The sequence below is a fragment of the Staurois parvus genome, unplaced genomic scaffold (assembly GCF_062004578.1).
Source record: "Staurois parvus isolate SC_StPar_1 unplaced genomic scaffold, SC_StPar_1.0 ptg001004l, whole genome shotgun sequence".
NCBI lineage: Eukaryota > Metazoa > Chordata > Amphibia > Anura > Ranidae > Staurois > Staurois parvus.
The window spans coordinates 1,170,956-1,194,399 of record NW_028318800.1 but is presented as its reverse complement, the minus strand read 5'-3'; the positions used below and the strand labels follow the sequence as shown (position 1 = coordinate 1,194,399).

The 23,444-nt window shown below is 44.9% G+C and overlaps 1 protein-coding gene across 2 annotated transcripts in view; it reads right to left on the bottom strand.

Moving 5' to 3' along the window:
- Nucleotides 1-23,444, bottom strand: part of MYT1 (myelin transcription factor 1) — a 78,640-nt gene that overhangs the window by 30,052 nt on the left and 25,144 nt on the right. For both annotated transcript variants that reach the window (XM_089657491.1, XM_089657492.1), the window contains exons 2-7: nt 17,155-17,255; nt 10,998-11,049; nt 6,971-7,004; nt 4,946-5,008; nt 4,412-4,671; nt 1,226-2,047 (exon numbers count right to left, since the gene is read on the bottom strand). In XM_089657491.1, the coding sequence (XP_089513617.1) occupies nt 1,226-2,047; nt 4,412-4,671; nt 4,946-5,008; nt 6,971-7,004; nt 10,998-11,049 (1,231 nt within the window). In that variant the 5' untranslated portion in view covers nt 17,155-17,255. The remainder of the gene's footprint in view (nt 1-1,225; nt 2,048-4,411; nt 4,672-4,945; nt 5,009-6,970; nt 7,005-10,997; nt 11,050-17,154; nt 17,256-23,444) is intronic.

The following is a 23,444-nucleotide window of genomic DNA, read 5'->3' as shown; positions in this document are numbered from 1 at the left end:
AAAAAATAAGACTTCATAACATGTTTCTGCAGAGTCAGAACCGTGAGAGCATTTGCTGATTATTTAAAGCTGAACTCAAGGTTGATTTAAAAGACATAAATTAATGATATGAAGGCCTACCTGAAGTGGAACTAGACAGCATCTGAGCACCACAAACTGAAAACACTGATTAATTAATTTTTAATATTCAAAGCAAACTTCCTATTCATCCAGGTCTCCATGAATTATTTTGCTGAGAAATCACTTTGAAAAACACCCCCCTAGCATTTCTAGCCACAGTCACCAGATTATTCATATAGCAGTTACTTCCTGGAATCTATCTGCCTTAGCTCAGGCAGGCAAGCAGGAAGGTGTGCTGAGCTGAGAAAGCCCCTCCTCCCTTCCTCCAGATGAATGGAAAAAAAAATACCCATGAAGACTCCTAGGATGTATCACATCATTTTTACCTAGGCCAGAAACCAGAAAGCAACTGAAGAAATGTAAAAAAAAAACCTGAAAGTTTAAAAATAGTTGATTGAGAGAGTTTAGTTCTGCTTTAGGGTTACCAAACTGCTGGAACCAGTAGCAAGGTGATGGACATTCATATATTTACATATTCCTAACATACTGTCAATGTTGTTTAAAACAAGCCCTCATTGACCTCTGTAGCTGCAAGCAATGAGGAGCAACTCATCCTGGAAAATCAGAGCAAGTCCTTCAGCAGCTCAGCCCACCCTGTACCTCACTCACAGCTTCTGGTTTGCATTTACATTAGAAATTAGAAGGTTGAAAGGCTGCTGAGTCACTGCCAAAAGAGGGGAGCAAAGCAATTGGGTCATTGCTGGGATGGGAAGAATGGGGAGCTAAGCCTCTGAGTCATTCCTGGGAAGGGGAGCAGGGGAAGAAAAACTGCTGAGACCCTGCTGGGAAGGGGAGCTGAGCTGCTGAGAATAACTAATAAGAGAAGCAGGGGGAGCTGGGTTGTTGAGAGAAAGACTTGAAGTACCTGAATGCATCTGCTGTAAACTACTCCACATTGCCTGCAGCTATGTAGGTCAGTGAACGTTTGTTTGAAAGCCCATTTACTGCTTGTTAAGGTGATATAAGTAAAGTACTTACATTTTCATAGCCTGGCCACAGGTTCACTTTACTTTTTCCTAAAGGTCCCATATTGGCCAACCTATTTACCCAATATATACATCAATTATACTATATATAGTAGTAGATAACAAAGAAACTGAATTACCATAGAAGCTTTTTCTCATGGTGTCTATTGATCTATTTTGCTTCTCGTCAGTTTGAAAGCTTTTAATGTTGTCCGACGTCACCCTGCTTGGTTCCCGGACAACTTTAACTTGCTCGGCTTTCAGAGCTATTGCCTGTTCCAGAAGCCCCAGGTTCCCTCGGGTCATCATGTCATACATTTCAGACTCGTCGGTCACAGCCGATTTTTGTGAGTGGCTGTCGTCATCCTTATCGTCATCCGACCTGACTTCCACAGTGACCGAGTATTCAGGTTTTGGGCTAAACTGTTCTTCACAGTGAATTTTTGGGGAGCCCTGAGAAACGCGGGGGGCATCATGAGTCATAATTTCTGATGTCTGTTCTTCTTCTTCATCATCATCTAAGTCATCATCATCATCGTCATCGTCAACATCATCATCCTCGTCGTCTTCATCCTCGTCGTCCATATCTTTCTTACAGGTCTCCTCGGAATTGGCGTCCTCTCGAGGCTCCAGACATGATTCGCTACTTCGTTCACTGGCCACTTCAATGACTTCTTCTGCATCTTCTGTCTGGATGATGATCTCTTTCTCGCACACTTCCTCCACCGCTGCTTCTTCCACCTCTGGCTGGACAATCTGCACTACCCCGGAGCTCGGTTTGGGGGTTTCCAATTCACTTTCTGGCAAGTGTCCCTCTGACACCAAGGTTTCTTTAGCAATTTGGCCCAGATTTAGGAGGGAATTGGCAATGATTTCTTGATAACTGCTGTAAGTGGCTTTTGTGGGCGTCTCATTGTTCGATGGTTGATCTTCATAGGTCTCTTTCGTGGAAGAGTTTTCAGCTGCAGCACAGAGAAATTGAAAATAGGTTATCTTTATCACGTCTGCAATTACCGCCTGAAATGTTCAGATCTTGTAATTATGCAGTTCAAAAGCACAGCTGGAACAAAAGCCTGATTAGCAATGTCACGGAGAAGCAACAAAAAAGACGAGGTAATGGATAAACACCAAAATTACAATGATGATGTTTCCACTAGAGAGACCCATTTGAAAGATTTTTGTTTGACACCTTTGCAACTGAAATTTTACAAACAGAAATCTGGAGCGTACATTAAAGCTTCAATCAGCCTAAATAATAGGTCATGTAAACAAATTGCTAATGCCATCAATGAATATATGTAAATGTATACCAGCAGAGGAAATTAGACAAAAGTATTTATCTAAGTTTGCTTGAAGCCTTTTGCTTTGTACTCAGCTAAAGGAAGCTTTAAAGTCTTGGTGTCCAACCTGTGGTCCTAGGGTTCCATGCAACACTTTGGTACTTATAATGTGCACCTTGGGTCCCAGGAGCCATTAGCAGATTGGAACCCTTAATTTGTGATGGTCTGGGGATCTCTAACACTCTCATATGACATGTTCCCAGTGTCTATGTCCTGCAGCATGTCACCAGTCTCCATCCACACCAGTAGGATGTGGTCAGTCTCTTGTAGGCAGGTGCAGTCTACATTCTCCACTGCAGGTGGCGCTCGTCCAGAATGGCAATACAGCTGGAGGAGGAAGTCAAGAGAAACTGGTTTTCTCTATGATTCCTTCAGTTCCCTGGAGCAGAAATCCGGTTGGCTATGCTGGATCCAGGTCTCCCTGGCAGCCATCTTGGGTCACACAAAGTGTTTTAAAGTCCCTACCCCCAGAATTTGGTGCGCATTTTGCTAGTGGCTAGTGTAGGGACGGGTTACGCGTCTGTAAGGGAGAGCACTAGCGGTAGGGAGAGGTTCTGCAGGAGTAGAGTAAGCATAGGGCCTATGTTTTCAGCTTCAGCAAGCTTCCCTTTGGGTTAGACCGGCCAGGCCGTATTCTGCTCTCCTTGACAGGTGCTGTCTCCAGCTCCAGCTTGTACTTTCCTGGTCATGTGTGTTTCCCCTCCGGGCTGTTGTACTGTTTTACATGTTCTGCAATACATCGTTATCTGCAATACGAAACTTTGTGTGCTTTCTGCTGCCACGCCACACTGCACCTACCCAACACTCTGACAATCCACTGTAGTATGTCTGGAGTTTCTGACACATCACATAAAATTAATATTATGTGACTGGATCAAGTGCCAGTTTAGGGTTTTGCAAGGTGTTTTTATTTCATTATTATTGTCTTTTGGTTGAACCTTCTGGTGTCTTTCTATAAAGAGCTCATTGTAATGTGGAGGGTCACGGTTGAGGCTCTTTATATGTTGAGTACCATTGCTTCAAAGTAATCATTGGAAGATAGCTGCATGTTGGGAACTGTTGCCCTGCGTTGTACCAACTTCCTTTTAAATACAACTCTTCCTTAAGATGTTATCTATGGATGTTATTATAAGCTGACACAACATTCTCTTTGATTGGTGTAAACCTCTGAAATAGAAAGTGAACAGAGCATATGATGTGTACTAGCTTGAATCCAAGACACAGAGTGTGATTTCTGTCTTGTCTCTCTTCCCTCTGCTATCTGCACTTCTGGCAGATTATCCTGACATCACAGAATCTTTGAAAATGGCCCCACCCCCCACTGCACACAGAAGGAGATTGACAGTCTCAGATGTGCATGTTTCCCTATGAGACATTGTAGAGTGGGTGTGTCCTTTCTCTCCATCCAGATCTCAGATTACACTCAGCTCCCTGCTGTAGGATGTGCAATGTGTGGTGTCAGATCCCCGCCCATTGCCTGCTGAGCTGAAAAAAACTCTTTGGCCTATGTGTTTTTGAAGGCTATAGAGAAGAGATATCTGCAGATAAACAGGTACAATGTATGTCAGAGGACTTGTTTCATATCTGTGTATCACCTTAGATGTGTCACTTCAGTGGGATATATGTAAGAGTGTACAACCACTTTAAGAATTCCCTGGACCAATGTATTAAAGGGTTAGTCCATCAAAAAGAGATATTCCAGCTATGGGTGGATTCTGGTGGGTTGTCAAACTAATTGGTTTGTTTTTATATTTCTAAAGGATTTGTCTACAGCATTCCAATAGGATACAATAAAAGAAAGATTCAACATGGAGACAGAGGACCCATCAAAACAGCCATGGAGTGTGGGTAGAGTTTGGAACACCGGTGCACTAGAACCCAGTGACTTACTCGAAATACTTAGCAGCATCTAACTGAACTTGAAATGTTGGTTTTAGATGGACCAACCCTTTCATAGTCATAGACAGGTGTAAAATAAAGAAGCACCTTCTCTGGGTTCAGGGCTTGGAGTCTCTTTGGGTTCAGTGCTTTCAGATTCCTCTTCCGTTTCTACTATTGTCCCTTCGGAGTCTTCTGTTCCTGATTCCTCATCTTTCACTTCTGTCTCCTCACTGCCATCGCTGTCCATGTTGTAGCCCTCGTCCATGGCCAGTTTGAGAGGATGGGACTTCCTCTTTGACGATGGAAGCTGCTCAGTCTCTGTGTCTTTCAGCTTGCGTTTCCGGGCCAGGGGGCAATTCTGTAAACTGCAAGACAAAAAAGAGCCTGATAAATACTGAATTGTATAGTGATTTCACATGCGGCTTCCTGCTTAATGACAAAGCATTGATTGTCAAAACAGCACACAACCAGAGCTGCTTATCCTTTGACTGGTTTACTTACAGCGGTCATTCAGCAGGTATGCTGATTGCATTGTCTAATATCTGGATGGCCAATAGAGGGTGCACCAAGACATCTCAATATGAAATATGGGAATTAAAAAATCATTATACACTGGTTTCATGCATAATGTGACCTTACCTTCTGTGTCGTGCGTACTTTCCGCTGATGTGTCCTGAGCCAATACAGCCTGGGGTTGGACAGCTACAGAAAACAGAAGAAGCACAAAGCACAGAATTTTATTGCTTGAAAGCAGAAATGAACCATTTCTGTTTTTTTCCCAGCTCAGAGTTGTGCTGCTCGTTTGGATTGCGTTCTGGTGAACCATGTGACCCGGCCTCCACGTGCTCCAAAACAGATGAAACACTTCACCTACTTTAATTAATTGAGTGCTTCATTACGGTTTTATGGCTATGCTTAATTAAAGATTTGTATGTGCAACTACAGACGAAGACACCTTCCAAGCCGACATTAACTCGGTGACTGCATGAAGAAATAATTAACGAATGCTATTTGACATCGGATGTGTGGAGGATGATAGCAAGGGGGAGATGAGGCTCAAGGCGCTTCTCTTACTACATTTTTAATTGCTGCGTTCTTCTCAAATCTAGTGAGTATGAATTTTACTTTTTTTAAGAATAAAAAAAATAATAACTAGAGACCGCTTACATCACTGAGAATGAAGCCTATCCATTCACTAGAGACCGGTGACGTCACTGAGAATGAAGCCTATCCATTCACTAGAGACCGGTGACGTCACTGAGAATGAAGCCTATCCATTCACTAGAGACCGGTGACGTCACTGAGAATGAAGCCTATCCATTCACTAGAGACCGGTGACGTCACTGAGAATGCAGCCTATCCATTCACTAGAGACCGGTGACGTCACTGAGAATGAAGCCTATCCATTCACTAGAGACCGGTGACGTCACTGAGAATGAAGCCTATCCATTCACTAGAGACCGGTGACGTCACTGAGAATGCAGCCTATCCATTCACTAGAGACCGGTGACGTCACTGAGAATGCAGCCTATCCATTCACTAGAGACCGGTGACGTCACTGAGAATGCAGCCTATCCATTCACTAGAGACCGGTGACATCACTGAGAATGCAGCCTATCCATTCACTAGAGACCGGTGACATCACTGAAAATGCAGCCTATCCATTCACTAGAGACCGCTTACATCACTGAGAATGAAGCCTATCCATTCACTAGAGACCAGTAACGTCACTGAGAATGCAGCCTATCCATTCACTAGAGACCGGTGACATCACTGAGGATGCAGCCTATCCATTCACTAGATATCGGTAACATCACTGAGGATGCAGCCTATCCATTCACTAGAGACCGGTGACATCACTGAGAATGCAGCCTATCCATTCACTAGAGACCAAAGACATTACTGAGAATGCAGCCTATCCATTCACTAGACACTGGTGACAACACTGAGAATGCAGCCTATCCATTCACTAGACACTGGTGACATCACTGAGAATGCAGCCTATCCATTCACTGGAGACTAGTGACATCACTGAGAATGCAGCCTATCCATTCACTAGAGAGTGGTGACATCACTGAGAATGCAGCCTATCCATTCTCTAGAGACTGGTGACAACACTGAGAATGCAGCCTATCCATTCACTGGAGACTAGTGACATCACTGAGAATGCAGCCTATCCATTCACTAGAGAGTGGTGACATCACTGAGAATGCAGCCAATCCATTCACTAGAGAGTGGTGACATCACTGAGAATGCAGCCTATCCATTCACTAAAGAGCGGTGACATCACTGAGAATACAGCCTATCCATTCACTAGAGACCGGTGACATCGCTGAGAATGCAGCCTATCCATTCACTGGAGACCAATGACATCACTGGGAATGCAGCCTATCCATTCACTAAAGACCAGTGACATCACTGAGAATGCAGCCTACCCATTCACTAGAGACCGGTGACATCACTGAGAATGCAGCCTATCCATTCACTAGAGAGAGGTGACATCACTGGGAATGCAGCCTATCCATTCACTAGAGAGCGGTGACATCACTGAGAATGCAGCCTATCCATTCACTAGAGAGCGGTGACATCACTGAGAATGCAGCCTACCCATTCACTAGAAAAGTATATATCTCATCATAACCCTTCTAAGAATTCACTCCTTACCTCACTTCCTGTCCAATAAGTTCAACTGGGATACCTGAAAAAAAAGAACAAACAATATACACACATTTACAATGGCTTCAGTGAGAAGCAGTAAATTGTTTCCTGTGGGGGCGGGGCCAGGTAAGAGTTGAGTGTGATGTCATCAGTAGGGCCAATAAAAGAGGCGGCAGATCCAGACAATGGGTTGATTTCCTAAAACTAGAGAGTAAAAAGTCTGATGTAGCTGTCCATGGGAGCCAATCAGCTTCTAACTTCAGCTTGTTCAGTTAAGCGTTGGCAATAAAACCTGGAAGCTGATTGGTTTCTATGCAGAAACTCTCCAGTTTTAGTAAATCCCCCCCTCTGCCTTTACTGATAAATCACACACAGAAATAAAATGGAACAATCAATACCTTTTTCCTGATCTGGTTGTGAATCAATAAAGAAAATGTAAGAGACAGCGGATTCCTTTAAATGTACTTTAATAAAATCCAAGGCAATCTATTGATTGTTCTTATTACAAGTAAAATGCAGGCAACAAAAAATACTAAGCGCTAAACTCCAAACACTACTTAGGAAGTGCTGCACTAAAGTTAGACACTCCTCCCAGTTTAATCTGGATTTTGTATCATTCACATCAGCTAGATTCAACAGGATTTTCACAGTGCTTCTAATGGGAAAGCAGAGCAGTCTCTGGCTATATTATTCTCCTCCTCAGAGTACTACAGAGGGTGGAAATCTCTGCCCGTGATCTCACGGCCTTCAGAAATAAAAAACTCAGCTGAATCTGAACACCATGTCCTCGTAGACAGACCCAGCATGTGTGCCCTCGCGTCTCTTACCAGCCAACCGTTTAGTACCGGCCCCCAGGGACCCCTCACACTCTCTGCTATCTATGCTCTGGACGTGAATCCTTGTACGTAATTAAAGGCTTTCTGGAGTTCACACAGGATTAATGAGAATCTGTGTTGGTCTATATTTGTGAATGAATCTAATGAGAGATGACTTAAAGGGCCACTCTGGAGGGGAAAAAAAAGATATGCAAGATGGGCCATTTCTAAGACTTTTTCCACCAAGAACACTATTAGGATGATTTACTCCGAAAATGGTGAAATTATTTTCTAAACTTGCTTTCTTCTTGAAACACGAGACTGTCTGATCTACAACGAATTAAAGGTACACTCCAGCCAAACACAAACTCTTCCTATTTAAACTGACTCCGTGGGCTCAGCGGGGATCAGTTGCTGCAATTTGCAATGCTATTTCCTCATGGGTGGGGCAGGTATCTTCTGATTGGTCCTGAATCCAGTCTAGCAGCCAGAATATGGCTTGGTGTGTTTACTGGTTCCAGCACTGCACTCACTTCCAGCTAACTGTATCCTCAGACTGCACAGCACAGAATCATGGGTTGAGAAGCTGTAGTCCCTCCTAGAAGCTTTAATCTGGTTGTATTGGATTTTCTAAAACACTTATAGGAGGCAAACAGAACAAAGGTTCTGAAGTTAGCGTGGCTGCAGAGTTATCTGGACTGAATGAATGTACAAATAGACTGTGCACTCTGCAAGTGCAGTTGCGCTTATTTTCCCCAGAGGTTAGTAAATGTGGTAAAGCTCTGCTGATTTCCATCATCCAATCATGTGCAAGAAAAATTGCGTTTTTTTTCCCCTTGTTAAATATTTGCTAAACTCTGTGAAAAATGAGTCAACTGCACTTGCAAAGTGCACGGTCCGTTTGCCTTTAGTAAATTCACCCTATTGTCTAAAGTTGTCATTTAAAGGGACCCTATAAAAGAAACGTACTTTCTACTCAAAGCGGAACTAAACCCATTGATTTGGCGCATTTTCAAAACGGTTACATTCAAAGCATGCCAGGCATGATAACTGTCACAGTTACCTGTGCTCTCAGCCGAACTGTCAAGCCATCAAATGGCCGGTGTCATAATGGATCACATGTGCAGCAACATGGCAACTGCAGATCAGACAGAGGCTAAGATGGCAGCTTCCTTGGCTGTAGGAGGGTTTAGTTCCACTTCAGGATCTGGCACCTCAATCTGCATGCTTGTGCCTATAAGTGTGCAACCCAGATTCCCCAACCCAGCAGCTCCGAGCAAGCAAGGGCTTGACTTTTCTCTGACTTGGAAACTCTTAGGCCTCATGCACACTGGACGATTTTAATGCTGCTCCTACGGGTGTCTGGCATTTTTTTTTTTCGCCTACAAACACTCCTGCATGTTAGTCTGTGGAGTTGATTTACTAAAAGCAAATAGTAAATGCTGTTTTTTTTAAATTTTCCTTGCATGTGATTGGACATTGTTTGCAAAGTGAAGCGTTACCTCATTTACTAAGCGCTGGAGCAACGGCACTTGCTAGAAACAAACGCTTGACGCCTGAAAATCTGTCTAGAGTTCATTAGCGCTAGACACGTTTACAGCTTGACTGTTAACCACTTGCCGTCCGGCCGTTGTATATAAACGGCCGGACAGTGGCAGTCCAGGGGTGGGTTGCATTTCATAAATAGCACCTGCCATTATGGACTGTGCGCGCTCCCTGGGAGCGTGCAGCACTGCGATCCGGTGTCTGCTGTGTCCTCCGGACACAGTGGAGCACCGGTCCTCGTACGGGACCTCTGTGCGAGGTCCTGCTCATGCGATCACTGATTGGCCAATCAGTGATCACATGCAGAGTAGTAAGCAAGATGTCACTTCTGACATCATTGCTTACTACATGTGAAATCTGTGAATGATCACAGAGGTCACATGGTATAGGGCTATTCACAACAGCCTTGTACCATGTGACAAGCTGTGACCAATCACAGCTCACACAGTAGTTCTCAATGGCTGCAAGAGAAGGAGAAATGATTGCTTTTACAGCCTTTATGGGTGTAAAAGCAGCCAGTGTAAAAAAAAAAATCTTCATCACCCCCCACAAGTAGTACAGTGTCACCATGGTGACACTATACTGCTAGGGTGACAGTATGTAGAAAAAAAAAATAATAATATAAAAAAAAAATTTAAATTTAAAAAAAAAATTAAAAAATTATAATTTTTGGTTATAAACTAATTTGGGTTATTTTTCTTTTCATAAAAAGATAACAGAATAAATTTTGGCCAAGATTTATGATGAAATATTATTTATTTGCAAAATTTTATAAGAAAAACACTTTTTTTCAAAATTTTTGGACTTTTTCATTTATATAGCAAAAAAAATAAAAATCCCAGTTGTGAATAAATACCACCAAAATAAAGCTTTATCTGTCTCAAAAGAATGCTAAAAAATTCATATGAGTACAGTGTTGCATGACCGCGCGATTGTCATTCAAAGTGTGATAGCGCTGAAAGCTGAAAATTGGCCTGGACAGGAAGGGGGTGAAAGCGTCCAGACTGGAAGGGGGTGAAAGTGTCCGGACTGGAAGGGGGGGAAAGTGTCCAAACTGGAAGGGGGGGAAAGTGTCTGGACTGGAAGGGGGTGAAAGTGTCCGGACTGGAAGTGGTTAATTTGTTTCAATGGCCTGAATAAGTGATTACCCTGGCCAATAAAATTAATTAATGCCCAAGCGCTTGACGCATCTAAACGTGTTACACGTTCTTACAGGCATCAAGCATTTTCCAGGACAAAAGACGTCTAGGATAGATAGCAATTCACCCCGTGTGCATGAGACCTTATCTATACTCCACCATCCCACTATCAATGGAACATTTCTCTATTGCTTGGGAATGCTCTCAATTGGATGGCAAGGCCAAGAGCTCCAAATCCAAGGTGTGGCTTGGTAAGTGCAGCTACACGTAAGCAACCTTGAAGTCCCTGCCTCTTAGTACTGCTGGTAAATGGGAATGTAAAATTCAATGACAGGTTCCCTTTAAAGAGAATTTGTGCTGCTCACTCCGGCTCTCTGCCTTCTCTCTCATTCTGGTGTGCAGGGAATGAACATGCAGGAGGAATACAGAGATTGCACAGAGCAGAAACGAGGGGAATTAGTAACACATACACTAAGCTGGGGGTTTCCTGGAGTGATAATGTAACAGAGAAATAAAATGATCGGGGGGCCTTACCTCTGATTTTGGATCTTGTGCGTGCCCTTTTATCATCATGGTCTACATTCATCTGAAATGAAATATTTCCAGGAAGTGATGTCAGCAGATTTTATAGTATAATTCACATTTTAGAATCACACCGAAGAAGTTGGTTTTACATGGACAAGATACAGCAAAAGCTAATAATAATTAATGCTGCTCTGTACTCATTCATGCATTAATAAATGTATTTTCTAAATGCAGTGCCCTGTACAGCAGAGCTCTGAGCGGGGGATCGAGAAGCAGCCCAAGCAGTCAATCAGAAATGCTGCAGTGCTCATGTGCTGAGAATAAGCATGCTGATAGAAGAAGAGTGCAGAGTGACAGAGAGAGGAGCTCATCAGTTTACTGCTTCTCCTTTCAAAGGCTGGGGGAGGGACAAGACCTATAAGTGGGCAGCACAATGGCTAAATGGTTAGCACTTCCGCCTGGCAGTACTCGGGTCGTTGGTTCGAATCCCAACCCCGGCACCACCTGCCTGGAGTTTGCATGTTCTCCCTGTGACTGCGTGGGTTTCCTCCAGGTACTCCGGTTTCCTCACACACTCCAAAGACATGCTGGTAGGTTAATTGTCTCCTGTCTAAATTGTCCCTAGTATGTGTATGTATGAATGTGAGTTAGGGACCTTAGATTGTACCCCCCTCGAGGGTTAGGGACCTTAGATTGTATGCCCCTTGAGGGTTAGGGACCTTAGATTGTACCCCCCTTGAGGGTTAGGGACCTTAGATTGTACGCCCCTCGAGGGTTAGGGACCTTAGATTGTACGCCCCTCGAGGGTTAGGGACCTTAGATTGTACGCCCCTTGAGGTTTAGGGACCTTAGATTGTACGCCCCTTGAGGGTTAGGGACCTTAGATTGTACGTCCCTTGAGGGTTAGGGACCTTAGATTGTACCCCCCTTGAGGGTTAGGGACCTTAGATTGTACGCCCCTTAAGGGTTAGGGACCTTAGATTGTACACCCCTTGAGGGTTAGGGACCTTAGATTGTACCCCCCTTGAGGGTTAGGGACCTTAGATTGTACGCCCCTTGAGGGTTAGGTACCATAGATTGTACGCCCCTCAAGGATTAGGGACCTTAGATTGTACGCCCCTTGAGGGTTAGGGACCTTAGATTGTACGCCCCTTGAGGGTTAGGGACCTTAGATTGTACGCCCCTTGAGGGTTAGGGACCTTAGATTGTACGTTGAGGGTTAGGGACTGATGTGAATGTTCAATATATATGTAAAGTGCTGCATAAATTGGTGGCGCTATAGAAGTACCTGTAAAAAATAAAATAAATAAATAAGTGTTACCTACCTGCAGCAGGGTTCACCCCAACAGACAGGACCAGGGGCAGACTGAGCATTTGGAAACTCGGGCACTGCCCGAGGGCCCGGGGTCAGTAGGGGGCCCCATGAGATGCCCCTGGTACCTTTTTCATAGGCTTTTTTGAGTTTGGGCAAGGACACAGGGGCCCCATGATCCCCTATTGCCCAGGGGCCCCATGAGTTGTCAGTCCGCCCCTGGACAGGACTGTGCATTGTGGCAGAGCTGTGTAAATCTCAGTGCTGGATGGCAGGTAAAAGAGCTCCCTTATATGTCATTAATCTGTATATTATAGCTGGAGTTCATTTCATCATTATTTATGATAGTGTTATCAAACTAAATGCCATCTGGTTAGGGTTTGCGTCTACGTCAATGAACAACACAATGGCCTTGATAAATAAAAGCATCGGTAAAATAACAGCCTGGGTTCTTATTTTACATATAGTTTTAATTTAATATATATTTTACGACAGAAAGCCCAAGGCTCCCCGCTCAAATAGATGGGCTGTTTGTGTGGAGCCAGGAGAGGGCATCTAAGCTCCAGCAGTGAACAGAAGCGACTCCATATTGTTCTCTCCAGGGAACGGCCATGAACTGCTGCTTTGTATAGTGTTTGCATAGCAAGAAGAGTTCTTTCAATTTTTTTTTCTCAGCTCAGATTGCTCTCTGGGATGTTCCATTTCCTGGGAACAAAAAAGCCCCAGGCCAGATCTGCTTTCTAATTATTGTGCGTGCGTGTCCTATAGCACACTCACTGATCTGTGCTGAACGCTTCCTCTGTTAATAAGTGCACAAGACAGCCAGGTTTGTTTAATGATGTAAAGTGTAGTAACCAATAGCAATTATCTGAGGATCAAATGGTGATTGGTTGTTAGGGTTACTGAACTTCACTGAGTTCCTGGGTCAGTTAGAGGGGCTCCTGCCACCATCCTTGTGCTGCGTTCTCAAGTCAGTACACCTGTTGTGCACATTATGAGGGGTTCCCGCCATCCCTGCCCTGAGTTCCAGGATCTGTACAACTGCTGTGCCCATTATGAGGGGTTCCCGCCATCCCTGTGCTGTGTTCCAGGGTCTGCACAATTGCTGTTATTTTTATGGGAGGCTACCACCATTCCTGTGCTGAGTGCCCAAGTCGGTACACCTACTGTGCTCATCATGAGGGGTTCCCATAACCCACAGACTGAGTTTACAGGTTTGTACTTCTGCTGTATCTATTACAAGGGGTTCCCTCCATCCCAGCACTCAGTTCCTAGGTCTTCACATCTGCTGTGCCTATTACGAGAGGTTCCCATCATCCCTGTGCTGAGTTACTGGGTCTGTACACCTGCTGTATCTATTATATGGGGTCCCAACATCGCAGCACTCAGCAATTAACTGAAGTTCAATTAAGTGATTGCTTGTTAGGTGTTACTGAAATTCATGTAGCTTGAGGTCCTGGGTCTGCACAACTGTGCTCATTATGAGGGACCATCCCTGTGCTCAGTTCTTGGGTCTTCACACCTGCTGTGCTTATGAGAGGCTACCATCATTCCTGTACTGAGTTCCCAGGTCTGTACGCCCACTGTACCCATTATGAGGGGTTCCCATCATCCCTGTGCTGAGTTCCCGGGTCTGTACACCTGCTGTGCCCATTATGAGGGGTTCCCCCATCCCTGTGCTGAGTTCCCAGGTCTGTACACCCGCTGCGCCCATTATGAGGGTTTTCCATCATCCCTGTGCTGAGTTCCCGGGTCTGTACACCTGCTGTGCCCATTATGAGGGGTTCCCCCATCCCTGTGCTGAGTTCCCGGGTCTGTACACCCGCTGTGCCCATTATGAGGGGTTCCCATCATCCGTGCGCTGAGTTCCCGGGTCTGTACACCTGCTGTGCCCATTATGAGGGGTTCCCTCCATCCCTGTGCTGAGTTCCCGGGTCTGTACACCCGCTGTGCCCATTTTGAGGGGTTCCCTCCATCCCTGTGCTGAGTTCTCGGGTCTGTACACCTCCTGTGCCCATTATGAGGGGTTCCCCCCATCCCTGTGCTGAGTTCCCAGGTTTGTACACCCGCTGTGCCCATTATGAGGGGTTCCCACCATCCCTGTGCCAAGTTCCCAGATCTGTACACTTGCTGTGCCCATTATGAGCAGTTACCACCATCCCTGTGCTGAGTTCCCAGGTTTGTACACCCGCTGTGCCCATTATGAGGGGTTCCCACCATCCCTGTGCCAAGTTCCCAGATCTGTACACTTGCTGTGCCCATTATGAGCAGTTCCCACCATCCCTGTGCTGAGTTTCCGGGTCTGCATACTCGCTGTGCCCATTATGATGGATTCTCACCATTCCTATAGGATTTAGTTATTTATTGTATATCATGGAAAATCTAACAGGAGGAGGTGGGAGACACAAAGGAAGGCAGGAATACACAAAACTCCAATTATGAACAGATCCAACATTTGTAGCATTTCTAGCATTGTTATTACAAATTAAAGCCAGGGGCTGATTCACCACACCAGTGTCCACATCTGAATAAAATGTCACTATTGGGTGGACTGACCCTTTAGGCAATCCCATGAGTCTGTATGGAAAGGATCCATTCATAATTCAGTTTTAAAAAACACAATTTGGAGCAGCAATATTCGAGCGTTATAAATATTAATAATGTTTCCGATCTTTGTAGTCACAGTTTGGAAAGGGCTGAGGTATAAGTAGGGTCTAACTGTCGAGGGGTTTAGGTAAATCCGGAGTGGCATTTTCTTTATTAAACTTAAAGGAAACCGAATTATAGGTGGATCGACTGGAAAAATCTAGACTTGATGCTGGGGGTAATTAGGTTTCCATAGATCTCCACGTATCGGAGCTCAATAATACCAATTAGCATTGGAATTTCAAAGCATCCTTTATTTTATTTGTATTTATAGATCATGTGACTTTGGCTGCCTAGGCTGGGAGTTCAGGAACAGCTTTTGCTCTTTTTCTTTTATTAAAGATAATCTTGTAATCTTGATGTAATGTTTTCACATAGGACAGCGTCCATGTTGCCTTTAAAGGAAAACTCCTAATTGAGGTTTCCTAGTGTGCAAAGTTGATGCTTGGAGGCAGGGGCGGACTGACCATTTGGAAACTGCCCGAGGGCCCGGGGTCAGTAGGGGGCCCCATGAGATGCCCCTGGTACCTTTTTCATAGGCTTTTTTTGAGTATGGGTAAGGACACAGGGGTCCCATGATCCCCTATTGCCCGGGGGCCCCATGAGTTGTCAGTCCGCCCCTGCTTGGAGGAGCCACTGTTGGATACAAGTGTATTGTGCGATGGCTGATGTGTTCCTAGAAAACCCAAAATTGTAAGGAACTGGCTTACATTGCATGTCAGGCCAAAACGTTCTTCCTTCTCCTGGATACATTGGGAAAAAATGTGGAACCTATGTCAGGTTTCTACAGCTATGCAGGGCTGTTAGAAAGATTTCCCTTGACTTACGGTCCTGGTGACCACGGGATTTACCAGACAGGTGGTAGCAGAAACCAGTGTCACCATGGCAGTAAGTGTGGAGAAATCTCTGTTAAGAAGTAGTAGAAACCCAACAGAGGTTCAATTAATGTCCTACTTGACCCAAAACTAAAAAGAAAAAAACATTTGGTGGAAATACATTTTAAATTTAAATTCTCAAAGGTTTGTTAATTTTTTTTTCTTCCCAACAGTAAATCCAACAAGCAGAAACGTTCTATAGATATAATTCTGAATTCTCCTAGAATCCCCCTATAAGGAGCGGTCCTCTTAAAACTCCAGTCACGTGTGAGACTCGGAGGCATGTTTTATTTTGATGGTATTCCCTCTGGGGGTGTCTTCCCCGCCGCTTCATTTAAATACCCCTGACAGCGGGTCCATTGTTAATGCCATTCAGAAGACAAACACGCAGCAGTGGCTTCCTGATCGGCTGACACAAAGGATTCCATAGCTGTCTCACTCCAAATGACATTAGCGTGGGTGCGTGTGTTTGTGTGTGTGTGCATTCATTTGTGTTTATTGCAGGGCAGGCGGCGCCCTCAGCTCAGAGTCATATTCATTAATGGTTTACTGTGTGACCTTCTTCTATTTTCGAGGGACTGTTCCTGATTTTTAAACTTTGTCCCTGTTTTCCTAGAGTGCAATAAAGAACAACTCTGACCGCCAAAAGAGCTCAATATTAAACACAGAGAATTTCCAACTTCCTAGACAATTTTTGTAAAACAAAAGTCCCTTCTGTACTCTCCTTCCAAGGAAAAATAGATGTCTAATTGCCCACTGTTCTTGGCGAGACATCTCCTGTTTATGGGCAACTTTCATATGTATTTGCATCTAGGGAATACTTAGTGACAGTTCCTTATGAGTAAACGTTATCGACCAATCAATATGTTTATCCCTCGTCGGTAAGAACAGGTCAAGAATGGCCAATGAACAGGCGAAGACTGGCAAATAAACAGGCCATGACTGGCCAATGAACTGGTCAAGACTGGCCAATGATCAGGCCAAGACTAACCAATGAATGGACATACACTGGCCAATGAATGGGCAAACACTGTCCAATAAATAGGTCACACCTGAAGCCAGTCATTTCACTGGGCATATGTAAGGGTTTACTACTGCCAGTTCTGTGTAGCTTCTCCTATGTTCTAGCAGGAGTCAGATGACCAACCAACTTAACACAGTTGGCCAAAGACTGGCCATAGAATGAGTCAAGACTGGCCAATGAATGAGCAAAGACTGGCCAATGAATGAGCAAAGACTGGCCAATGAATGGGCAAAGACTGGCCAATGAACAGGTCAAGACTGGCCAATGAGTGAGTCAAGCCTGGACAATTAATGGATTTTGGTCTCTTACCTTGGACTCTCGGCTGGTTAGTCTTGGTGTTGTGAGACAGCTGTTGATTTTCTCCCCGCGGGTCCACCTTTGGTTCAGAAGCTCACCTCGGAATTCATTTTCTGAGGGAAAAAAAAAGAAAAGGTGACATTAGCAAACAAAGACTCAACTTCACCAGCATTGTCAGCAACCCAATTTTTAACGCAAGTGAACACGTGGCTTGGACAAGCTGTGAAATGTCCTCAAAATTCCAGTTGAATGTGACCAACTACAACTAGCTATACCGTGACCTTGATAAGAGAGATTCTTCACAGACACCAACATGTACAATACATAAATCAGCTAATTTCCACTACAAACAGAAAATTGATAGAAACTGGTAGAACAGTACTGGTTAAACAAAACTTCAGCACTAATAAAGTGAACATCAGTAAAGTTTCGAGACAGATATGTGTTGGGCACTTGAAGTTTAGAAGAAAGACAAAAAGGGACAAGTCCATCAGGTATTAAGGCTCAAAGAATAGTCTTTTATTATAAGTTGTAAGTATATGGCACGCAAAGCACATATAATATTTTACAGAAGCAATAATAATATTGGAGATCCTAAATCAGGGTCATTTACTCAAACCCTAACTGGGTCTGCACAACAGCAACTACTATTTTCAGAAGAGAGAATAACATTTTGTCATGCATTTTAAAAATGTGTGGCTATCATTGAGAATGTAAACCAACTCTGTGTATAATGGGCCCCCTGAACCTGAAGTGCCCCGGGCCCTCCCAAGGTCTAAATCTGGCTCTAACACCCATGGCTCGAAGTTTGGACAATTCAGCAAGAATCAGCAGGAATGGATGGCTGGCTGAAATATTGTTCATTTACTTTCTACTTTCCCAAAACAAGTTTAAAGGTGAACTCAGATATAAAAGGAACAGCATTGATGCAGCACTGCAGTGGTGTATTTAGGTTTTGTGCTGCCCTAGGCAACACACAAATTGTCTGTCCCCCATGGACACCACCCAACACCCCCCCTTTCCCCCCTCCCTCAGGAGAGCCTGACATTGACCAACAACACCCCTGCCCTCCACCTGTGAGAGCCTTCCATTATTCCCTCCCCCCCCCCCGGCGAGAGAGAGAAATACACCCATCTTCACAGCTCCAGACAGCCCCGGGAATGAGAGTCAGACTCTATATACACCATCAAGCAGCCTGAAGCCTCTCTTGGATCCCACCTGGTTCCCATAGTGCTCCTGTCCCTTCTTCCATCCCTTCTTCTGGGGGGAGGTGCTGCCCCCCTGGAAAATGCCTTGTTTGCCTTGTGGTGATACATCCCTGCAGCACAGTAATTGTTTTTACATCTTTTTTTTAAAAAGCAAAGTGCAAGTACTTAAATATTGCTGTTCCTCTTGTCAGCCTCTTGAAATGGCCCTGTACAGCAGTGCTGAGAGTGGGGAAGGGAGAAGCAATATAAGGAGCCAGTCAGTTGAGCTACAGTGCAGGGAGCATGCTAACAGGAGGAGAGAGCAGAGTGACAGAGAGATGAGCTCATCATTGAGCTGCTTACTGTCCAGTAACAGGCTGAGGGAGAGACAGGACCCGCAGACAACAGTCAGTGGCAGAGCTGTGTAAATCTCAGGACTAGATGGACACGAAATACAGTTCCTGTATAATTATTTCATCTGTGTATATAACTGTTTGCTAGAGTTCAGCTTTAAGTTGTAGCGTTTGACTGAGACCCAACTGTGCATGTTTATGGCAAGAACCATGGCCACAAACATCTTCGGATGGTCAGACTGAGTGATTATGAAAAAAGTCTTTAACATAAAGCCGCTTATATTGTTTCCCATTCTTTATATCTTAAAATGGGAGCTTAATATAATCCACAGCCAAAAGCACTGCATTGATGGCTGGAAGGAGAAATGGGAATTGATTGCAGGGCTGCGGTGCGGCAAGGCAAGAGGGCTAATAACTCATCCTTCTGGAAATGACTAGCCTAGGCGAATCCCAGCAGCAGCAGCTATTTAGGAGAACAGGCAGTGTAGTGATTGATTGTTTGAGGGCTGTGCACCTGTCATTGAGATAGAACAACAAGTACAAGCATGCCCTGGGCTGCGGGGGGCCTCTTTACGCTCGCACGCAGCATGTAAGGAGATGTGGATTTTACGGTGATCTCATTTGCCAGCCCTCGGCAGCTTGCCTTGATAGGAGTGGATAGATCACAGAGCGGCGGTGGGGTGAGGGGCTACGCTATTATATTGCTTTTCCCTCCTCCTTCACTCTCTCTTTTGCATTCGCTGTAATGAATTTCGCCTGCAGTAAAAATGGCATTTTATCCTTCCTCCAACCAGGCCCACAATGCCCTCTCCCTTCTCTCATTTGCTCTACAGCTAATGTTTGTTGCGTGTCGAGCGATCACAACATGCCAGTCACGAAGGAGCGGTGGTGGCGTTCTGGCGGTTTTAATGCTAATTGTGAATATTTGCTGCTGACAAACACGAAGGACAGATGACTGACAGCTGCGCTCCCCGACAGGCGCTGGCAAACCTCGGAGAGGAGCAGGTGGAGATGTGCTGCCTGTTTATCAAACGCAATGTTCAAATCTCTACAGCGCCGCCGACTCATTATCTGGGGTTGATGTTCTATTAAGCTCCAGCCAAACGGTTAAATAGTGGGAGCACAGATACGGGGATTGTTTACCTGACAAAGGATTTGTAAAGTGAAGCATTTCGTTTTGTGATTACCCCCCCCCCCCCACACACACACACTTCCCACCACTGCTGCGCTACAAAGCAGTTTCCAGACCCAGTGCCACTGCCCCGCCTCCTTGTGAACTTCACCACACTGGTGACGCCCACTGGGAGCCTTCTACCTTCTGTAAACCCCCCCACTACAAGACTGATATCACTTTTCAGCTGGCAATTGCCAGATTAATGGCAACCACATAGGTTCCAAAAAAAGAAACATGTGACCCAACAACTGTATTATTCATTTGCCTAAATGTATTCCATTAAAGTAGGGGTCTTTAAACGATGGCTGGTTGGCCATATCTGACCCCCTACAAAATTTTATCTGGTCCTCAGCTATATCTTCAACACGCATTTACTGAGGATTAAGGTCAATGGAGCCCATATGTGGTCTCTGCCTCTGATGTAAGCAGCGACTCTGGAGGGGACCCTGATGTAAGGGGGAACTCTGGTGGGGATCTTGATCCTGATCTAAGGGGGAACTCTGGTGGGAATCCTGATCTAACGGGGAACTCTGGTGGGGATCCTGATATAAGGGGGCACTCTGGTGGGGATCCTGATATAAGGGGGAACTCTGGTGGGGATCCTGATCTAACGGGGAACTCTGGTGGGGATCCTGATATAAGGGGGCACTCTGGTGGGGATCCTGATATAAGGGGGAACTCTGGTGGGGATCCTGATCTAAGGGGGAACTCTGGTGGGGATCCTGAATTAAGGGAGAACTCTGGTGGGGATCGTGATATAAGGGGGCACTCTGGTGGGGACTCTAAAGAGAACCTGATGTAAGGTGGGACTCCTAAGGCAGACTCTGATGTAAAAAGGGGGGGGGGGGCATTGATGAGGACCCTGATATAAGAGGGATTCTAATGGGGATCCTGATGTAAAGGGTGCCTCTGATAGGGACCCAGATGTAAGGGGGCCCCGATAGGGACTTTTTTCATCCAGCGATTATTTATAAAATATAAAATGCAGCCCTTGCACTGAAAAATGTGGAGACCCCATGCATTAAAGGATACTTGATGCATGAAAACTATGAAGGTTGCCATCACCAACCTTCTGAAATACTAATTTGCCTGGCTGTTTTTTTTAATCCTGTGGCTTCAATGCTTTTCGGGTCACTGATCAAGCACATAGGGAATTCAGAATGAAATTAGGATCTCAGGGCCAGGTTACACTAGCGTTAGCAGTCCATGGTGGATCGCTCTTCAAAGGTTGTTTGATAGATGGTAAGAAGGTGGTATTTTTCCTCCTCACTACCTGTTTTAACACCTAAAAATCCACCTCACTGAAGGCGGTTGCAGCCCGGATCAAATAAAGTAACTGGGTCGCATAAAGCAGGCAGTACTGCCCATTGATCGTAACAGGGGGCATTATTTTGCTACACCACGACGCAGCCATGACATTTGTACACCCCAATCCTCTGCGTTTCCAGTTTAAGGAGGAACGGTTAGCGGCAGGTAAAAACAGTAAATCAGTTGGAGATATTGTCATTTGAGCAATCGTGTGACCTGATGATATTAATCTCTTTTCAAAAAATTCAAGAATGATAGCAATATTCTGATCACAAAAATTTCCACTGACCGATATAAACTGGAGATACTGGGTGGCGTTCCCTACGGCTCTTGTTTTAAATACAAGTCATCCTGTAAAGTCTAAGACAATTACAATCTAAACAACATCAAAACACAAGTGAATGCCAACACCCATAACCCAAAAACAAACAGTTGCAAAATAGAACTGACTGCCATTCTTTTACACATTGAAACCTGAAAAACTGTCCATCCATGAGTATGCTAGAAACAGAGATATCTTCCATCAGTATAATGAAATAAGCCCCACCGCCTGGCAGTAACCGGAGAACAAGTCCTTTTACACTCTCCAAGCTGCGCTACCAGTGTTTAAGAGCCATAAAGTGATCGTAAAGCAAATATCCTGCGGATAAAAGGATTCTTCATCAGCCTGCGGGTGGGCGGCAGAATCTGTGAATGAAAAATTTACAGTGCCTTCCGACTCGCAGAGATTGGTAGTAATGTTTACATTTTTCATATGCTGCAGAAGATAATTCACAGAACACAAGCCAGGGTGACAGCCGCCCTAGGAAAGCAGGCACACTTACTCATAGCTGCGTTCTCTGGCAGGGAAATCGGCAAACTTATCTCTCTACGATGGCTTGTTTTATTCTAAGGACTGAGGTGGGAAGGTGCAACTGTGACTGTGTAGCATCGCTCCATAACATGGCAGCACTCTGGTCACATGGTCATTTACTAGCACTCTGGTCATTTACTGGCACTCTGGTCACTTGGCAGCACTCTGGTCACATGAGAGCACACTAGTCACATGACAGCACCCTGGTCATTTGGCAGCTCTCTGGTCACATGATAGCACTCTGGTCATATGACAACACCCTGGTCACTTGGCAGCACCCTGGTCATTTGGCAGCTCTCTGGTCACATGATAGCACTCTGGTCATATGATAGCACCCTGGTTACTTGGCAGCACCCTGGTCATTTGGCAGCTCTCTGGTCACATGATAGCACTCTGGTCATATGACAACACCCTGGTCACTTGGCAGCACCCTGGTCATTTGGCAGCTCTCTGGTCACATGATAAGCACTCTGGTCATATGACTGCACCCTGGTCACTTGGCAGCACCCTGGTCAGTTGGCAACATTCCAATAATATGGGGCATTCTGGAGAAATGCTATTCTTCTATCATGATAGTTTGATTTTATAACATGACACTGCCTTTGGTAGTTTGTTGGCTCTTCTGTATCAATAGCTGGTGCTACACTGGTCACCTGACATAGTCGGGGATCACATGGCACCAGGGGTGGACTGACCATTCGGGCACTTGGGCACTGCCTGAGGGCTCGGGGTCAGTAGGGGGCCCCATGAGATGCCCCTGGTACCTTTAATAGGCTTTTTTGGGTGTAGTTTGAGTGTGGGAGAGGACACAGGGGCCCCATGATCCCCTATTGCCCAGGGGCCCCACGAGTCGTTAGTCCACCCCTGCATGGCACTGATTATGGCCATGTAATATGGCTCCCTTCTGTCTCTGAAGGTTTTAATTCCAATACTAGTTGGAAATGTTCTGCCAGCCAGCCAGCCAAAAAGCTTATGCTTGAAGCCAATCATTTGGGAGAGTTTGTTTGACTTCTGGAAGGCATTGGTTGTTTTGTGCTTTTCTGCTATAAACCATTCTTTATCATTAAAAGATTTTGGATCCTTGATCATTCATTTGGCACTCGCATTAGACAGTACACACCAAGGCACAATATGGCCACCACAACAGCCCAAGGGCATATAGAAAACACTCATTATAGCCATATATTTAGTAGTCATTCCTACAGGGAGTCATGTCTCTTTGATGACACACTGGGACAAGGAGCTAATTAAAGATAGTGCAGGGTAAAAATTACTTCGCTGCTTGCAAACAGTTACATCATCAGAGGTGTTTTAAGAACTGGTATGATTAAGCTCTTTCACTGGTATTAATCAAATAACTCCTCAGTTCCTCTCTCATCAAGAAGAGCTGTCACTGCCGCAAGCTCTAAACTTTCACCAATCAACCA